At 40.6% G+C, this 15,000-nt stretch overlaps 1 protein-coding gene across 1 annotated transcript; it reads left to right on the forward strand.

Moving 5' to 3' along the window:
* Positions 1 to 298: 298 nt before the first annotated feature.
* Positions 299 to 14,498, forward strand: LOC139218086 (testis development-related protein). Its single transcript, XM_070849622.1, has 4 exons — positions 299 to 422; positions 6,428 to 6,484; positions 11,548 to 11,663; positions 13,411 to 14,498. Exons 1-4 carry the CDS (start codon positions 336 to 338, stop codon positions 13,844 to 13,846), a joined length of 696 nt encoding a protein of 231 aa, XP_070705723.1. The 5' UTR covers positions 299 to 335; the 3' UTR covers positions 13,847 to 14,498.
* Positions 14,499 to 15,000: the final 502 nt, after the last annotated feature.

A 15,000-nucleotide genomic window follows, 5' to 3' on the forward strand; every position in this document is an offset into this window, starting at 1 on the left:
GGAGGAGCGACGAGTTGAGGTCCAGGTGGTGGAGCCCTAAAAACGCACCAACACCACGCCAAACACTTACGAAATAGTGAGCGTCATTGAAAAAAAAAAAGCTCTATCCTTCCAGCTCCTGGCACCTCTATGAATGAATAAGCTGTTTATGGAGAAAGCCTCCTGGATTTGCTGCTGCAGAAATAACCACAAGAGCGGAACGCGCTTCGGTGGTGCGTCGCAGAAAACGGACAAAACGGGGCCAAGCGGTAAACTTTAGATTTTTTTCTTTTTTGGCCAAAGAAGGCAACTTTTCCAGAAGAGCAAGGCGGCTTGTTTCGGCGACAAGTGGAGATATGTTCAAGAAAAGCAAAAGTAAAGTGCTGGTGGATTATGCGTCAGAGGAAGACGACATGTCCTGGCACTATCATCACTCCTACAAGGTAATGAGACGGATGGAGAGGAAAGTCAAACAGTGACAGTCACTGATGATCCTGGGTCAACATGGTTACAAATAGAAAAGACTGTGTTAACATTTATGATTCCACTAGTTCAGCCCACCGTTTCACTTGTTTTTGGATTTCCATGGAACAAGGACATCAAAATGAATTATCAGAGGCATAACCACCAAAACACTGTATGCTTAGAGAAAAATGTGTTTTTTTTATTTATAGACAAACTATTATGAAATAAATGACTAATTAATCAGTTGTAAACCAGATATGAATGATATAACTAGGCACAAGCACAGGTTAATTGTTTTAACTTTATTGTAGGATTTTCAATCTAAGACCGACGCTCATTACATCACTTCAATAACTCAGCCTCATTAACTCCACAACTACTAGAAGACAGATCATGGGACCTCAACATTTCCAGTGAAATAAAGTATACAAATAAAAAAAAAGTTTAGATTTTTCAAAATACTTTTCTGTTAAAGCTGCTAACCTTCCTAGAAAGTGACCAAATACACCTCATGCTGGTTAACTGAGGGGGAGGGAGGAGGAGGACAAGTGCTTAAACTCAAAATGTCATTTCAGCTGAGGAGGAGGGTGAGAGAAAACACCAAGAGGTCAAAGAAGAGATGCCCCTTTGTCTCCCCAGAAATATCCCAACCAGTCTTATCTTATTTTAGATGGACGCTGTAAAACTGTTGAAATATATAAACTGCAGCTTGTGTTCCTCAGCTTCAGAGACAACATAAATCCATATGTATAAAATAGGAATATTATAGTTATGTACATCCTTTAAAGTACAGTAGAAGTAATTTTAGTCTTAAACTTATAAACTCTAAATCTAGTTTTAACCTATAAAGCTTAAAGATCAAAGTTTGGATCGGAACAGCTCATGTTTGTCTACATGTTGTGTTAATCTACTGTGTGGCTGGAAAAAAGAGAGTGATAAACACTCAGATACCAACACACACACACACACACACAGTCCGACATTTCTCTGGCAAACAGCATTGTGTGAGGTCTAAGAGCTTCTGTATCATATTTACCAGCACTGGCGGGCAGCTGGGCTCTGTCAAGGTGTTGGGAGGTAATGGGAAGAATCCATGATAAGACACACATGCGCACACGCACACACAACACACACACACACACACACACACACACACACACACACACACACGTAAGAAAGGCTCACAGTCATGCAGCAGCCGTGCCTCATAATAAATAACAAGCTTACGTGATTATTTCTTGTGCTTCTTATAGTAAAATGGATTTTTAACCCGTGGAACAAAGATTAGATTACCAACAGAGTTTATATGAGATGACTTTCATTGCTGATTTCTAGTAACAGGAAACATAACATAACAACAAAACAATAAAATAACAAAATAAAAACCTTTGAATCTCCAGATAAATATACCAGTTCAAACTCAGTGTATTTTTCTTCTTCTTAAAGTCATAATAGAGTCAAAATATTGTGCTGCCGTCATGCTTGTGGTGTCTAATCAGCTCACAGTACGTGTGATAAAATCTTTAAACTATGTAATGAATCAGACTTAAATAGAGAGAGTTAATCAGCATATTAAAGGTTACAGTTTGTAAACTACACATTAACAAATGAGATAACAATAAAAGAGGAGAAGAAAAATAGACAGATCAAAAAAGCTTAGATTTTTTGGATGATTTTTATTTTTACTAAAGACGAAACAATGATTAAAAAGTTCATTTTCAAACATTGTGAACTAAACTGTGTCAGGCTGTGTTCACTGTCGGCCTTCCGTGTACTGCCACACAGAATTCACTGGATGTATAAATGTGTCATGTAGTAGGCAATTGGGAAGCTCTGCCAACACCATTTCCCAGCATTTTTCATCTGTTGTTATGATAATGTCGAGATCTGTGACCCTTGGCTGGGTTTTATTGGCTGTTCTTAACTTCCACGCTGGGAACCAACGCCTGTGGCCCTTACCTCTGAAGAGCTGCTCTGAGTTCAGTTTCTGACTCTTTTTCCAGCGGTGGCCACCAAAACGACTTTGGCCGTACGAGCTGATCTGAGATCAGGGCAGCAGATTCCCTCACAATTCCTGGGAAAGTCATCAGGGAGGTCTCCTCGAGTCGCCATGGCAATAAAGTAGATGCAGGGGTCAGGGGTTGGATCATAAAATGTCGTAAACTCAGTGAAGAAGCAGATCCAGCCCAGCAGCGATACAGGATGAAGCCAGGATTATGATAACACAGTCTGGACATGGTGGCTTTTCCTTCCCCTCATTCAAACCACAGTGGCTACACTGTCTGATCACTCAGTCGGGAGGGCGAAAACATAGATTATCAAGAGCAATTTCGCTAAACCACCAAAGATAATCAGCCATGTCAGACTGAATTTGACAAATATGTAATCAACTTACAGCTACATAAAGAGAACTATAAGGGGAAAGTCAGGGTTCAAACTAGGGTTATGAGTAATATTATTTAATGTAGTATGATAATGTTTGTTTCAATTTATACAGATTTAGACACAATATTAAAGATGAAGTGTTTAGTCATTCAGGAGTGTCATGTGAAGGTTGTGTGCTTCTGCAACAAGGCAAGGAAAATTACAGAAAAAAATATACCATACGCACAGCACATGACAGAAAGGTGGACACAGTAACAGACACAGCTGAATTTCTAATGCAGTACAATAAAATGGTCTTAGTTCTAGCTTTGTGCAGCTCATAGTGTTTTGTTCAGACCGTGCCAGATAGCTGCTGATTAAACTCTAAGCGTTCACTTTGTGGTGTTGTTGTATCGCACTGTAGTTCATTTTTAGGTGTTTTTTGCAACCTTTATTTATCCAGTGGCTTTTCCTCAAAAACAGCGCCCCGCTCTCACACACATTTACACCTAAAACTGCTCAGAGCAACCACAGTCTGATCTGGTGGCTGCTGGGCATCACCACTGGATCAGTTTGGGTCAGAGGCCTCTCTCAAAGGCCCCATGTTCCACTTTCTTCACCAGCGTTTATCCAGGTGATACAGGGATGGACCCAGAGACCTGTAGAGTCTGTATTTATTTAGCCTTCATCTGAATATCTAGGATGATTTAAACTTAAGAGAGTTTCACAAGTAGACAGCAAATGTGAACACCAACATGGTGCCTGTTGGAGCAGCTACAGCAACCACACAGGCAGGAATGCTGTACTGATGCATGGTAACTGAAAGGAGAGGAAGAGGGAGTGTGAGGCACCTGGACGCAGGCGAAAGGAGTGACCCATTATCACGTTATCTCTCTACCCCAGGGGAGTACAGTATGTTTCAACATTATCAAATGAATACCCTGCTTAAACCAAATCACACACCCTGTTGTAGTTAATACAAGTACAGACACGTGTCACTGTACAGTGGCAGTAATTACACTTAGTTTATGTTCTCCAGCTGTAGCCGACTGGACTTAAGTGTCAGTGTCTGTCTGTCAGTGCTCTGATACATTTGAAATCACACTCTAAACACCCTAAAACACCTCAAGTTTCTTTCCTACCACAAATACGAGTACGTTATGCATATAAATCCCAGTATAAAAGGGGAAAGTCATTACAGTTTTCAACTTTTTTATGAACTGATGGTTTTTATTATGCCTGATTTTCTATGTCCTGTGTCCATGGGTCTGTTTCTGTTGTACTTTGTTTACACTCTGTTGTTTCTTTTTAAGTTGATTGACGGGGAAATTGACAAATGAATTGAACAGTGTAAAGGCGTACAGACAGAGAGCAGCAGGCAGACAGATAGAGGCAGACAGGTACAAAGGGATAATACATTTGTAGACACACAGACGATAAGATGGAGAACATAAAGGGGAAAGGGAGGGTTAAGGCAAAATGCAGGATTTGAAGTTAATATCTGTTCTCCCTCAACAGCGCTCTAGGGCGACTGCAGCACTGGCCCCGTGCCACAGCTTGCTTTCTCACCACTCACTCTCCATTGAAGTCCAACAGGCTGTAAGAGGCAGCTATGATCATGCGGGAGGTGTGTGTGTCTGTTTGCTCACGGCTTAAAGCAGTAACACACCTGAATACTTCAATAACACCACATGAAAGCCATCTTTGAGATGCGGGATTACTAGAGTACCACTCAGGTCTGAGCAAAAACTTCAGACAGCACATATAAACCATTAGAGGTGAAGAAAGGAAAGGTAAAAATAGGATTTTTTTTTACATTTAAAATGATAACTTGACATATTTGCTTTCTTACAGAGATGTAGACCAGAAGATTGGTACCACTCACATATCTTCATGCTAATTATGAAGCTACAGCAAGGAGCTTCATAATTATTATTTATTATTCATAAAATAGCAAATTTAGGTTTTTTTAAATGATGTGTTTGAGGCTGACAGTAGGGGTAATCATCGCAGAATAATGTGTAAACACTCCCAAGTTGGAATAACAGACACACAACACATAACAATATTAATTTTTTCAACATTGCGTGACTAGAGCATGAGCCAGGATAGCTGTCTCCCCCTGTTTCCAGTGTTAATGCGAAGCTAAGCTAGCCATCTCCTGGCTATGTAGCTTCATATTTAGTGAACAGGAGTATCAAACTTCTTATCTCACTCGTAACAGTGTGTATTTCTGAAAAAAATGACCAACCATTCCTTTGTTTGGCAAGTGGTTGGTGATGTATACCAGCACTGCAGGCAGAAAAATTTTCTGAGTCCCTGGACATGGAGAACGTGGGGTGTTGTTGGTGTGCAATGGCTTTTGGAAAGTACTGTTGGTACCCTGATATTGAAATTCACTGTGCGTCTTTATTGCCTGGTAATCTGGCTTTTTTAAAAGACAACACTGGGCTAAAATGTACACACTTACACACAGACTCAGTCAAAGAGGGAAAGAGAGACAGACAGACAAAAAAATGGCTCCCTGAGGTGCGAAAGCTTTCTGTTGTTAGGACCGAATCACTACTCTCTCCCCCTCTGAATCTCCCCTCCCCTCACTCTCACCCTCCGTCCCAAGTTGCTAATGCCTTTATGCTCCAACAGTAGTCAGCAATCAGTATGTGTGAGTGTGTGTGAGAGTGGGTCTTTGATCCGCTCAGGTGGCGGAGGCCCAGCAGACTTTGCTCAGACATGTCCAACCGCCATTTCTCCTCCTCTCTCTCATGGAGTCATTAGATGTTGGGAGTTCTTACTGCTTTGATCATTTCACAGGAGTCCTGGCTTCACTTCAGTAATCTGAGGCTCAGCTGCACGCCTGATGACTTCTCGCTGCCCTCTTCTTATGATTGAATGTTTTTTTTTGTTTAAGTGTTGTGGCGTGATTCCAAGTCAAGTCAAAAGCCTTTATAGTCCAAGCCTGTGAAAGGCCTACCTGTGGATAGCTTATTTACTTTACAGGGATTTTTTTTAATTAGGGCCAAATTAGATACTTGAAAGTTTTTGCTTTCAAGTCTCAAGTGAAGTCTTTGGAGACTCAGGTGTCCATAATTCAATTACACTAAAATGTGTTGTCATCATACTTGCATACAACAAGACCTAGGTTGGTGCGTCTTCCTAAATAAACACAAAAACTACAGAGAAAAAAATTCAGTTGTAATAAAAAGTGTATACAGTAATAAGATGTACATATTATATAGTTAACATATTGTTAATCTACTCTTCAAACCAAACTAAAGTAACAAAGTGTTTCACATAAAATAATAACAACAATGAAACTATATCACAAATATTATACAAAGGATATAAGAGAAATAAAAAAAACAGCCAAACAAATCCATCCATCCATCCGTTCAACCATCCATTCATCCATCCATCTCACTCTCCAAACACAGTGTGTTTATGTTACAGCTTTAAAAAAGTTGCCCTGACTTTTACAGGAAAGCCTGCACACACTCCACACACACACTGACACACACATCCTGGCCACAAAGTGTGGATATGTGTTTGTGTTTGGCGGTTTCTATTTGTGTTAACTCACTGCTGGCGTATGCATGTGTGTGTGTGTGTGTGTCTGTCTCAGGACAAAGACATAGAAGGAGAGGAAGAGGAGGAGGAAGCTGTCACTGCAGTATCCAAGGTAAACAGCACAACTTTACAGCTATTTGGACAGAACACAGACACAAACGCATTATTTGCCTCCAAACCTTTACTCAGTTTACACAGTTTTGCCTCTGACATTTACTTTCTAAAGATATGCACTCATTCAACCGTCTTACTGACTGTACACACACAACAACACAAGCTCCGCAATATTGCACTCATTAAACTCATGGTTGTGTAAACATGTAAACGCATCAATGTCACGCCATTAAAACCTTCCACATCCTTTAATTGGCCTCAATGCACTCACATGCACAGACAGCTTCTCCTTGTGAGAGGACCACAAAGTGTTTGACGGTGCAGCCGAGGTAAAGCAGGGGGGGTGAGAGCACTGCAGTGTTTATCTGTAAACACGCCAAACTTCAGCTGTCATCCTCTGCTTTATCTTTAACCTTATCACTGGAAACCTCTCTTGTTTGTTGTTAGGTTGCGTGTGTGTGCTTATACTGTTTGGAAATGTGCAAAGAGGTCACTGTGTCTTAGAGTAAAAATTTAAAGGATAAGTCAGATGAGTCATTTGGAGCAAAAAAAAACCAAAACACAAGCTGTCAGATGATCATACAATTTTCAAACAAACCCTTTGTCAAGTTTAGTTAAGGTTAGTCAGACTTAGTTGTAAGAAAAAACAAGCAGCAAAGTTATAACCCAAACTGTCTGCAGTAAACATTCATCACAGTTTACAGACCAACTTGATTCAATTTTGACCGAATGTACTTTCTGTAATTTTGTGCACACAGTTTCTGTGTGTCATAAGGGATCATTACATGCATTCGCTGGATCACTCACTTTACAAAAAAAAATGGTTTTGATGATCTGGCTAAGCTATTACCCTTTTAATAAGGAGTAAAATATGTAATGGGATATAGTTAATGCATCTGACCTGACAACACTAAACATGTATTTCTCAATGTGTACATATTAAAATAAGTAAAAGAAAGTTATACCTACAATTTTCAATTTTACAGTTAAGCTGTGTATATTTGTTGTGTGTATATTTGGCTCCTAAAACTGCGATTTTGTGCATTTATGTTATAGCTTGTGATGCCACAGTGACTTTCCATTAATATAACTACATGTTTCCTGGCAACCAATTCACACGTTACAAAAATCTTCATTAGCTAAAACATTAATCAAGTTTTTAAGGACTGATGAAGAACTTCAAATACATGCGGTGATGGATTTATGAACAGGTGCTGCAGGTCAATACACACACAATTTGCTAAATCATGGACCTTGAGTGGCAAAACAAGATCCAAGGTTTAAAGACTAGGCATGTTTTTAGGTAAATGTAAAGTAGGCTAAAGATCATAGTGAGTCTGGTGGAGAAAATTTCTTTGTCATCATGCATGAAAACTTCGTATTCGTAAATATCCGGTTATCTGATGTGGGTGTGAGGACTTTGTATGTGCAGGCAACTTTATCTGCAGCTGTTCCCATTCCAAACAATGTGTGTGTGAATGAGATTATGTGCTGTGTCTTTGTCCATGAGAGATATGAAATATCTCCTGATCTGTGCTGACAACAAGCCTTTACTCAAAGATGTGGACGTATCGGAACTCTTCTGACCACGCAAAGCTTTAGCGTGAACCTCAAATACTCACAGTGTATTGTTTTTGAACTCTGGCTGCCTGCCTACTGTACGTATATCTGCTGTAGGTGACTTAGTTCACAGGACATATTTCAAAACCTGTCCTGTTTGTGAGGCTGGGCTGGAGAAGGGAAGGAAACACAGCATTCTTTCGAGGAGCTGGGCCTTTTGGATGGGAACAATCACTGTGGAAGAAAAACAAGGCTGAAAATAGCCACAGACTGCTCTGACACTGTGAAAGGCTACAATTCTTCCACCGTCGGTTGTTTTATGCTCATATTAGGACACACAAAGTAGGCATAGGAGTCCTGGAAGTAGAGGTTATCTTTTCACTGTAAAAGGCTGATCCCATTTCTAGGCGGAGGGAGTTTCATTCTACAGTGCTGTACATCCATTTTTCAATGTAAAATTCATCAAGTTGTACCTTCAAAACATTCTTTTTTCCCACTATAAAAAAAACAAAAATAAAACCAAAACAAAACAAATGTAGCTACAACCAGAACCCAGTTAGCTGAGGTTAGACTAGAAACTGGGGGAAACAGCTAGTTGGCATTAATCCCATTTAAAACTACAACTACAGTTGTTAAACTTTTCTTTTCTACTTTAGATTAAAGAAACATGATGCAACATGTTAATTAGTGAGGTGCTTGTAGGTGGATATTGTTACCTTCTGTCAGAGCGAGGTGAACTGGACCTCTGCAACCTACGTTTACCCACAACACCTTACTCTTGTGTAGGGTTATTAACATGTATCCTCAAAGGAGCATAATTCCAGCTTTATAGACTAAATCGTTTATCAATTGAAAAAAAGACTAGAGAGTTACTGATGATGGAAATAATTGTTAGATGTAGCCTTGATGCCACAGCATGTAGCAGAGACACACGAAAAAGATGTCAAGCAACAAAGACTGTAGATGCATCAGGACCATAGACTCTATATAAGTGGACGTAGCCAGTATAACGTCACCCAATGAGGTGTGGAGTGCCATGTTGAAGGTTCAAGTTTGGCATTTTCAAAATTGTCACCTTGCCTTATGGCTGTCGCCATCTTGATTGTGGAGCCAGGAGTGAGCATGCCCTGCTTTGTCATCTACTTTACTGTAAATGGGACCATAATTTACTAAATGAACATCATTCTGTATTGAAGAAGATTTGAAACTAGTGAGTGAGATCATAAACTCGATAGAAATGTTTTTACTGAGGTAATAAATCAAGTGAGAAGTAGGATCATTTTTTCATAAACTCCCATTTAATCAGACTTCTTTTTGGAGCCAGCGGAGTCACCCCCTGCTTAGAAAGAATGCAGGAATGCAGGTGTCTGCTTCTTTTATACAGTCTATGATCAGAAAAGCACATCCAAAGCCACCTAAAGGAAGGCTTGTGTGTAACCTTCAAAAGCAATGACCTGCCTTCTGGCTGGATTATAACCACAATTAGTAATATTTCCAAACTCAAATGCCTCTTTAATCTCCCAGCTTCCATCTCTGGGGGTATGGATGGAAGAATTTGGTCCAATAAGAGCTCTATTGTTCTGCCAGACAAGGAGCTGTAGGTAAAGCTCCCCCACACAGCGAGCCTCAGTGAGCTGCTTGGTTTACCTGCTTCTTGGCTGGAGAGATTACTGGGCACTGAGCTGCTTTGGATCCAGAGACCTGGAGGTTAATGCTGAGGAGAATGGTGAATAGGCAGGCCTCTGTATGTGCACACATGGATGCATGCACATACACAGCTGGAATTTAGCCACAGTTTATGCTCACACACATATACACAGATGCACTCACTCTGTTTTAGCATCTCTGGTTTCTGTTCAGCAAAGCTCAAACTACAGCAAATCTGATCCATGGTTTACACTCGACAGCACACAGGAAACAAGAAACGGAGTTAGGAGAGGGACAGGAAAAGCAGAGGCAGGGTGTTGAAATAGCTGAGAGTAGCTGTATTTCATGATGATGATAAACTCCAAGAAACTGGCAGCGTTCTTGCCCTGAGGCATGTTCACGATGATGAGAGGTGGGATGAGGAGGATTTGATTTTGCGTATATCAGCAACAGTGCCTGTCTCCTTATGAGATACCGAAGTTAGGCCGAGTAAAGTGGTTCCAAATCCATCGAAGGTCTCGTAGTTGAATATGAGAAAAGTTCCTGAGTGGAAGTATGAGTGGATGTAGAGCTTGTGTAGCCCATATATACCAACAGTATGAAATGTTCTGTTTAAGTTCATGTTATCTTAACTTTGAAGCTTGATCTCTCCCTGGTGACACATCTTATTGTATGTGTTCCTTTTTGGTTTGAGAGATGTCTGCTTTCATGTCCAGCTCACCGTTTGCTTGTTGTAACTGCTTTCACATCCTCTGGAGAGATGAAACATGTGTGTTGGTGTTCTGCATGCACGCACCTCCTTGATAGTTAAAATAATGGAACAAAAGAAACAGTTTGCAGGGGTCACCACGTTCAGATGCTTTCATCAAATGATGTTGTGAGTACTGAGAAAGTTAGTGATAACGGTAAGGCAAAGGCAGGCACGGATGTGAGTAGGAGTGAATGTTATGACCTTGACAATTGACATTGGGAATTCTTCCCAGGCACGGAGAGAAACGGAGCCAAAAGTTTGTTCCATAATCGCTGTGGAGGGCAGTATCTGCACTTGGTGGAAAGCTGCAAGGGAGGAATTCTGATGTGAAGGGGGAGTCTGGGGGAGTTTCAGAGGGAGTGGAGGGGCTTCCACTGGAATGTACTGTATGTTATTGCCAAGTCAATGCCACTCAAGCTCTCTCTTCATGTTTCCATAACGCTGAATCTGTAGTTTCATCTGTCCACGAGGAATAAGAACATTGTTGGGTGGTTGGATGTGGCATTATAGCTTATCTTAGCACAAAGACTGGAAACAGGGGAGACAGCTAGCCTGTCTCTATCCAAAGGTAACAGAATCTATTTGACAAGAAATTGTCCAGCAAATAACCTACTGTGAAAGTACAATGTGGTGTTTCTGCACTTTGTTTTTTGTATAGATTAACTATAGTTTTTGTACAAATTGGCAATCTTGTAATCTTATTTTATTTATTTTTATCAGTGGACTGGCTAGTAGTTTTCAGTCCAGTTCAAGTGTTTATGCAAAACTAAGATAAGCATTCCAACATGAAAGTGGTATCAATCTTTTTCTTTGGATGTATCATGGATGTTTCTCTGATATTACTCAGTTTAAGTGCCAGTGCCAATGAAGGCTGTAACAGAATTGAAAGTGAAGGCTTCATGCATGTGCTTTCATTAATCTGAACATAATGCTGCTTTTCTAAATTCCAGTGATGATGATTTTATGAAATCACCCTCTTCAGGGAGCACAAATCACACACAAATAGGCCTCAGAGATTTAAAAAAAACCCCACTAACATGCTACAGATGAGAGTTATCATTTTTGCTCTGCAATTCAAAATCACATGCTCTCTTTTCTGCCAGGAGGCCAAGGTGAAGAAGATCATGTCCAAGAAAGACAGGAGGGAGAAGAAGATGTTCTCCTCTAAAGATGACGAACACTTCTTGTTGACCGGAGTAAAGCTGGCTGACCGCAGAGGGTGAGGTCACACACACACATACCATCGACTGTATGAAATAAGTGGACATGGCTTCCAGGTCTGAAAAGTGACGCCAAAGCAGAAGAGCCTTAAACCTGCATTCTTTCTAATGTCCAACAGGGGGCAGCTCCGCTGGCTCCAAAAAGAATGAATGGAAGTTTATGAGAAAAGTCTTTGTTAATACAGCATGATATTCATTTAGTAAATTATAGTCCCATTTAGAGTAAAATAGACCATAAAGCGGGATATTGTTTAGGGCAGGACTACCATGTGACTAACCAATCAAGGGTGTTCTTTGTGGATCGAACGTCACCTCTGGCTCCAAAACCAAGATGGCGACACCCATAAAGCCAAACTTCAGGCTTCAAAATAACAGTCCACAAACCAATGGGTGATGTCACGTGGCTACGTCCACTTCTTATAGTCTATGCTTTCAACAGAGCCAGACTCAGTATGCTAAGCTAAGCTAGCCACATGCCGACTGTAGCTCATTCAAAGACATGAGAGTGCTATCAATTTGTATTTCAAGTAGTACTTCTCAAAATTTCAAACTATTCCTTGAAGTCCATTAAACTGCTAATAAGTATTTTTTCTTGAAGGCAGAACATTAAGGATTTGAATGATGGTATCGTTACTTTTACTGAAATGCTTTAAATGCTCTAAATACTTCTTTCACCACTGATTGTTAGTACACACTGAGAGTCCTGTTCTGCCAATTGTGTGTGTTTTAGTGTCAAATGAAGTTTAAATGTGCTTTGTATTATTAGTCTGTGTCTGTTTTATTAGTCTTAAGTGACTGTAGCAGCTCAGCCATGTACTCGACCTTTATAAGGATAATAATGTTTGGCTGAGACAGACACTGTCAGAGAGATATTAATTTAACTACATGTTTTTACTGAGGTTGTGTTCTGCAATGATGTTTAACATGATTGTATGGAGAGGTGTATCGAATGTTTGCCAAATCCATTTACCAACACGAGGGAGAAAGAATATTAGATACACATTTCAATACAATGCAGGCCAGTACAGAACCACCACTAACCACGACCTCATGTTGAATTAACATCTCTCAGAAAGTTTTCATAAAAACTGCCCGTGATTTTCTTCACAAAGAGAGATTATGAAGCAGTGCTGCTTTACTGGATTGCATTCTGTACAAGTGTACCTAATAAAGTGGCCAGGACGTATAATGTAAAGTCTGGAGGATTCTCAGATTGTCACCTTGGCCTGAGTACAATCAAAGTGAAAGCTGTTGATTACTTTTTGGCAACACTAGCTATATGTAACTTTGAGCTATAAATATTCATATCATCACCAGCATGTAAACTGTATGTCAGACCTGCCCAGATTGCTCCTGGTTCACATCATTGTACAGTGGATATACTCAGTGGCCATTATTGGTCAAGTGTGTGCAGCAAAAATATTTACAAACTTGTCAGGAAATAATGGAGCCATGTTCAACCACTTATATTTGTTTATATGTAAGAAAAGGATTCATTTGGCAGCACTTATTAACTCTCAGGCTCTCAGAGGAAGTGAAACATGTATGAAGAGGAAAGCCTAAATTAATCACCCCTTTGTCACAAACAACCGGGAATTCCTAAGTAATGGCTTGCTGTATGAGGATGCCTCATACACATTAGGTTAGTTGTATTTCCAGTTAAAGTGTGAGAGGTCAACTGGTTATTTTATGTGCTGAAATTTTGTGTAACAGCAACTTTAAAGTTTGTCCTGTTTTTCTGTAAAGGTCTCACAAGAAAATCAAGGATGATGAGAAGGAGAGGGAAAAGAAGGACAAGCCAGAAAAGGGCCACTGTTTCTGGGAAAGCGTTACCATGACGATGAGGCAAATCTCACCGACCAAGAAACTGGAGAAGATGGAGGGCTGGGAGCCGCCACACCTGGAGAATCTAACTGAGATTGTGACCGACGAGGCCCCAGAGGACAAGAGCCAGAAGGGGGACTTGCCAGCGTCCTTCCCCGACTCTCTAGGCCTCCCGTTGGAATTGGCCTCCTGGGGGGGCCGGGGTCTCGAGGAGGACTCATCCCGCTATGCTTACCTGTCGGACTCCAAGGATTCAACAGCTGTCAGGTGGACAGCTCGCGCCAAAGTCAAGCTGGCCGGCATCAGCAGGATGAGCAGAGGGATTGTGTCAGAAAGCGCTTGGGAGGGGTTTAAATAATACCCATTTTACCTTTGACACCTCTCCCTCCCCACCTTTGTACCACCTATAAGGAGGATGAAGACCTGAACCAAACATCTGCTTGTCTCCGTAATTCAGTGGAAGAAAACGGTGTAAATGTCAGCTGGTATTGAGATGCCGTCATCAAGCCCCGAACATAACGCATGAAGTTTGTCATTATTTTAGCTTTCAAGTCCTTGAAGACATTACATGTCACTTTCATCAATGGGCTTTTTTGGCAGTACTGCCACTTTTCAATCACTGGCATAGACTGCAAATTACTACAAATAAAAGCCTTAGACTACTGCACCATTTTAACTGTGATATCCACTGGCCTGGTATTTAGATGTTTTATATTGCCAAGAAATGAAATGAGTGATTTTCATGTAATTGTTGTGGTTGTCAATGCAAGAAAATCAATGAAGAATATGCAGACCTGCTACTGAAGGTTTATGTTGGTTTCCATTTGCTTTTTTGTCTATGCAGTCACAGCACCTGAGTGAAGACTGTGAGTCTGAGGCCTTAATTTATACATCAGTAATGGGCTTAAAATCTGTGCAATCATGAAACAGCTTATGAAATACTTTTGAGATTTGGAGATCAGTATGCATGTGTGCATATGTGTGTGTGTGTGAGAGAGAGAGAGAGAAGGGGGTGAGAAAGTGAGTTTGTGGATGGAAATGCACAATCACAACTAGCATCGCAAAGGACATTTGAAGTTGTGTTGTTGTGTTGGGAGTATGTGGGGACGATAAATGCGAGGTTGTTAGAAAATCAAAGCAAGCCTCAGTGTCATAGACTGATACATGTGAAAATCTGATGCTGAAAAAATATTTATACAATTTGTAAATTTGTTTCTCAAGAAAATGAGTGACTCCACACGCCTGTGAAGTGCCTTATATTAATAGAATCACATCATCTCTTCAAATGTAGAAATCATCCAACATCATCCTCTGAGCACTGTGCTCATCACAATGTCCACGGTGCATGCTGGGTTGACCCAGTGCTGCAACAGACCTCCTGGTTTCCAGTTTGCTTCACCAGCAGGAGCAGCACAAGTGTTTGTGTGCTATATTATAAAAAGCTGGCCAGTTCTTCAATGCTGTTTGCATATCTGTATGTTGTATAGGTCTCAAACATCGTAATTTCAATGA

This window comes from Pempheris klunzingeri, chromosome 18 (genome assembly GCF_042242105.1).
Source record: "Pempheris klunzingeri isolate RE-2024b chromosome 18, fPemKlu1.hap1, whole genome shotgun sequence".
In the NCBI taxonomy this organism is placed as follows: Eukaryota; Metazoa; Chordata; class Actinopteri; order Acropomatiformes; family Pempheridae; genus Pempheris; species Pempheris klunzingeri.

Bases quoted from the DNA above. Each gene is read 5' to 3' on its own strand.
- LOC139218086 (XM_070849622.1), top strand. From the start codon at position 336: ATGTTCAAGAAAAGCAAAAGTAAAGTGCTGGTGGATTATGCGTCAGAG. The intron at 423-6,427 runs GTAATGAGACGG...TGTCTGTCTCAG, and splicing joins ACTATCATCACTCCTACAAG to GACAAAGACATAGAAGGAGA. The intron at 11,664-13,410 runs GTGAGGTCACAC...TTTTCTGTAAAG, and splicing joins AAGCTGGCTGACCGCAGAGG to GTCTCACAAGAAAATCAAGG.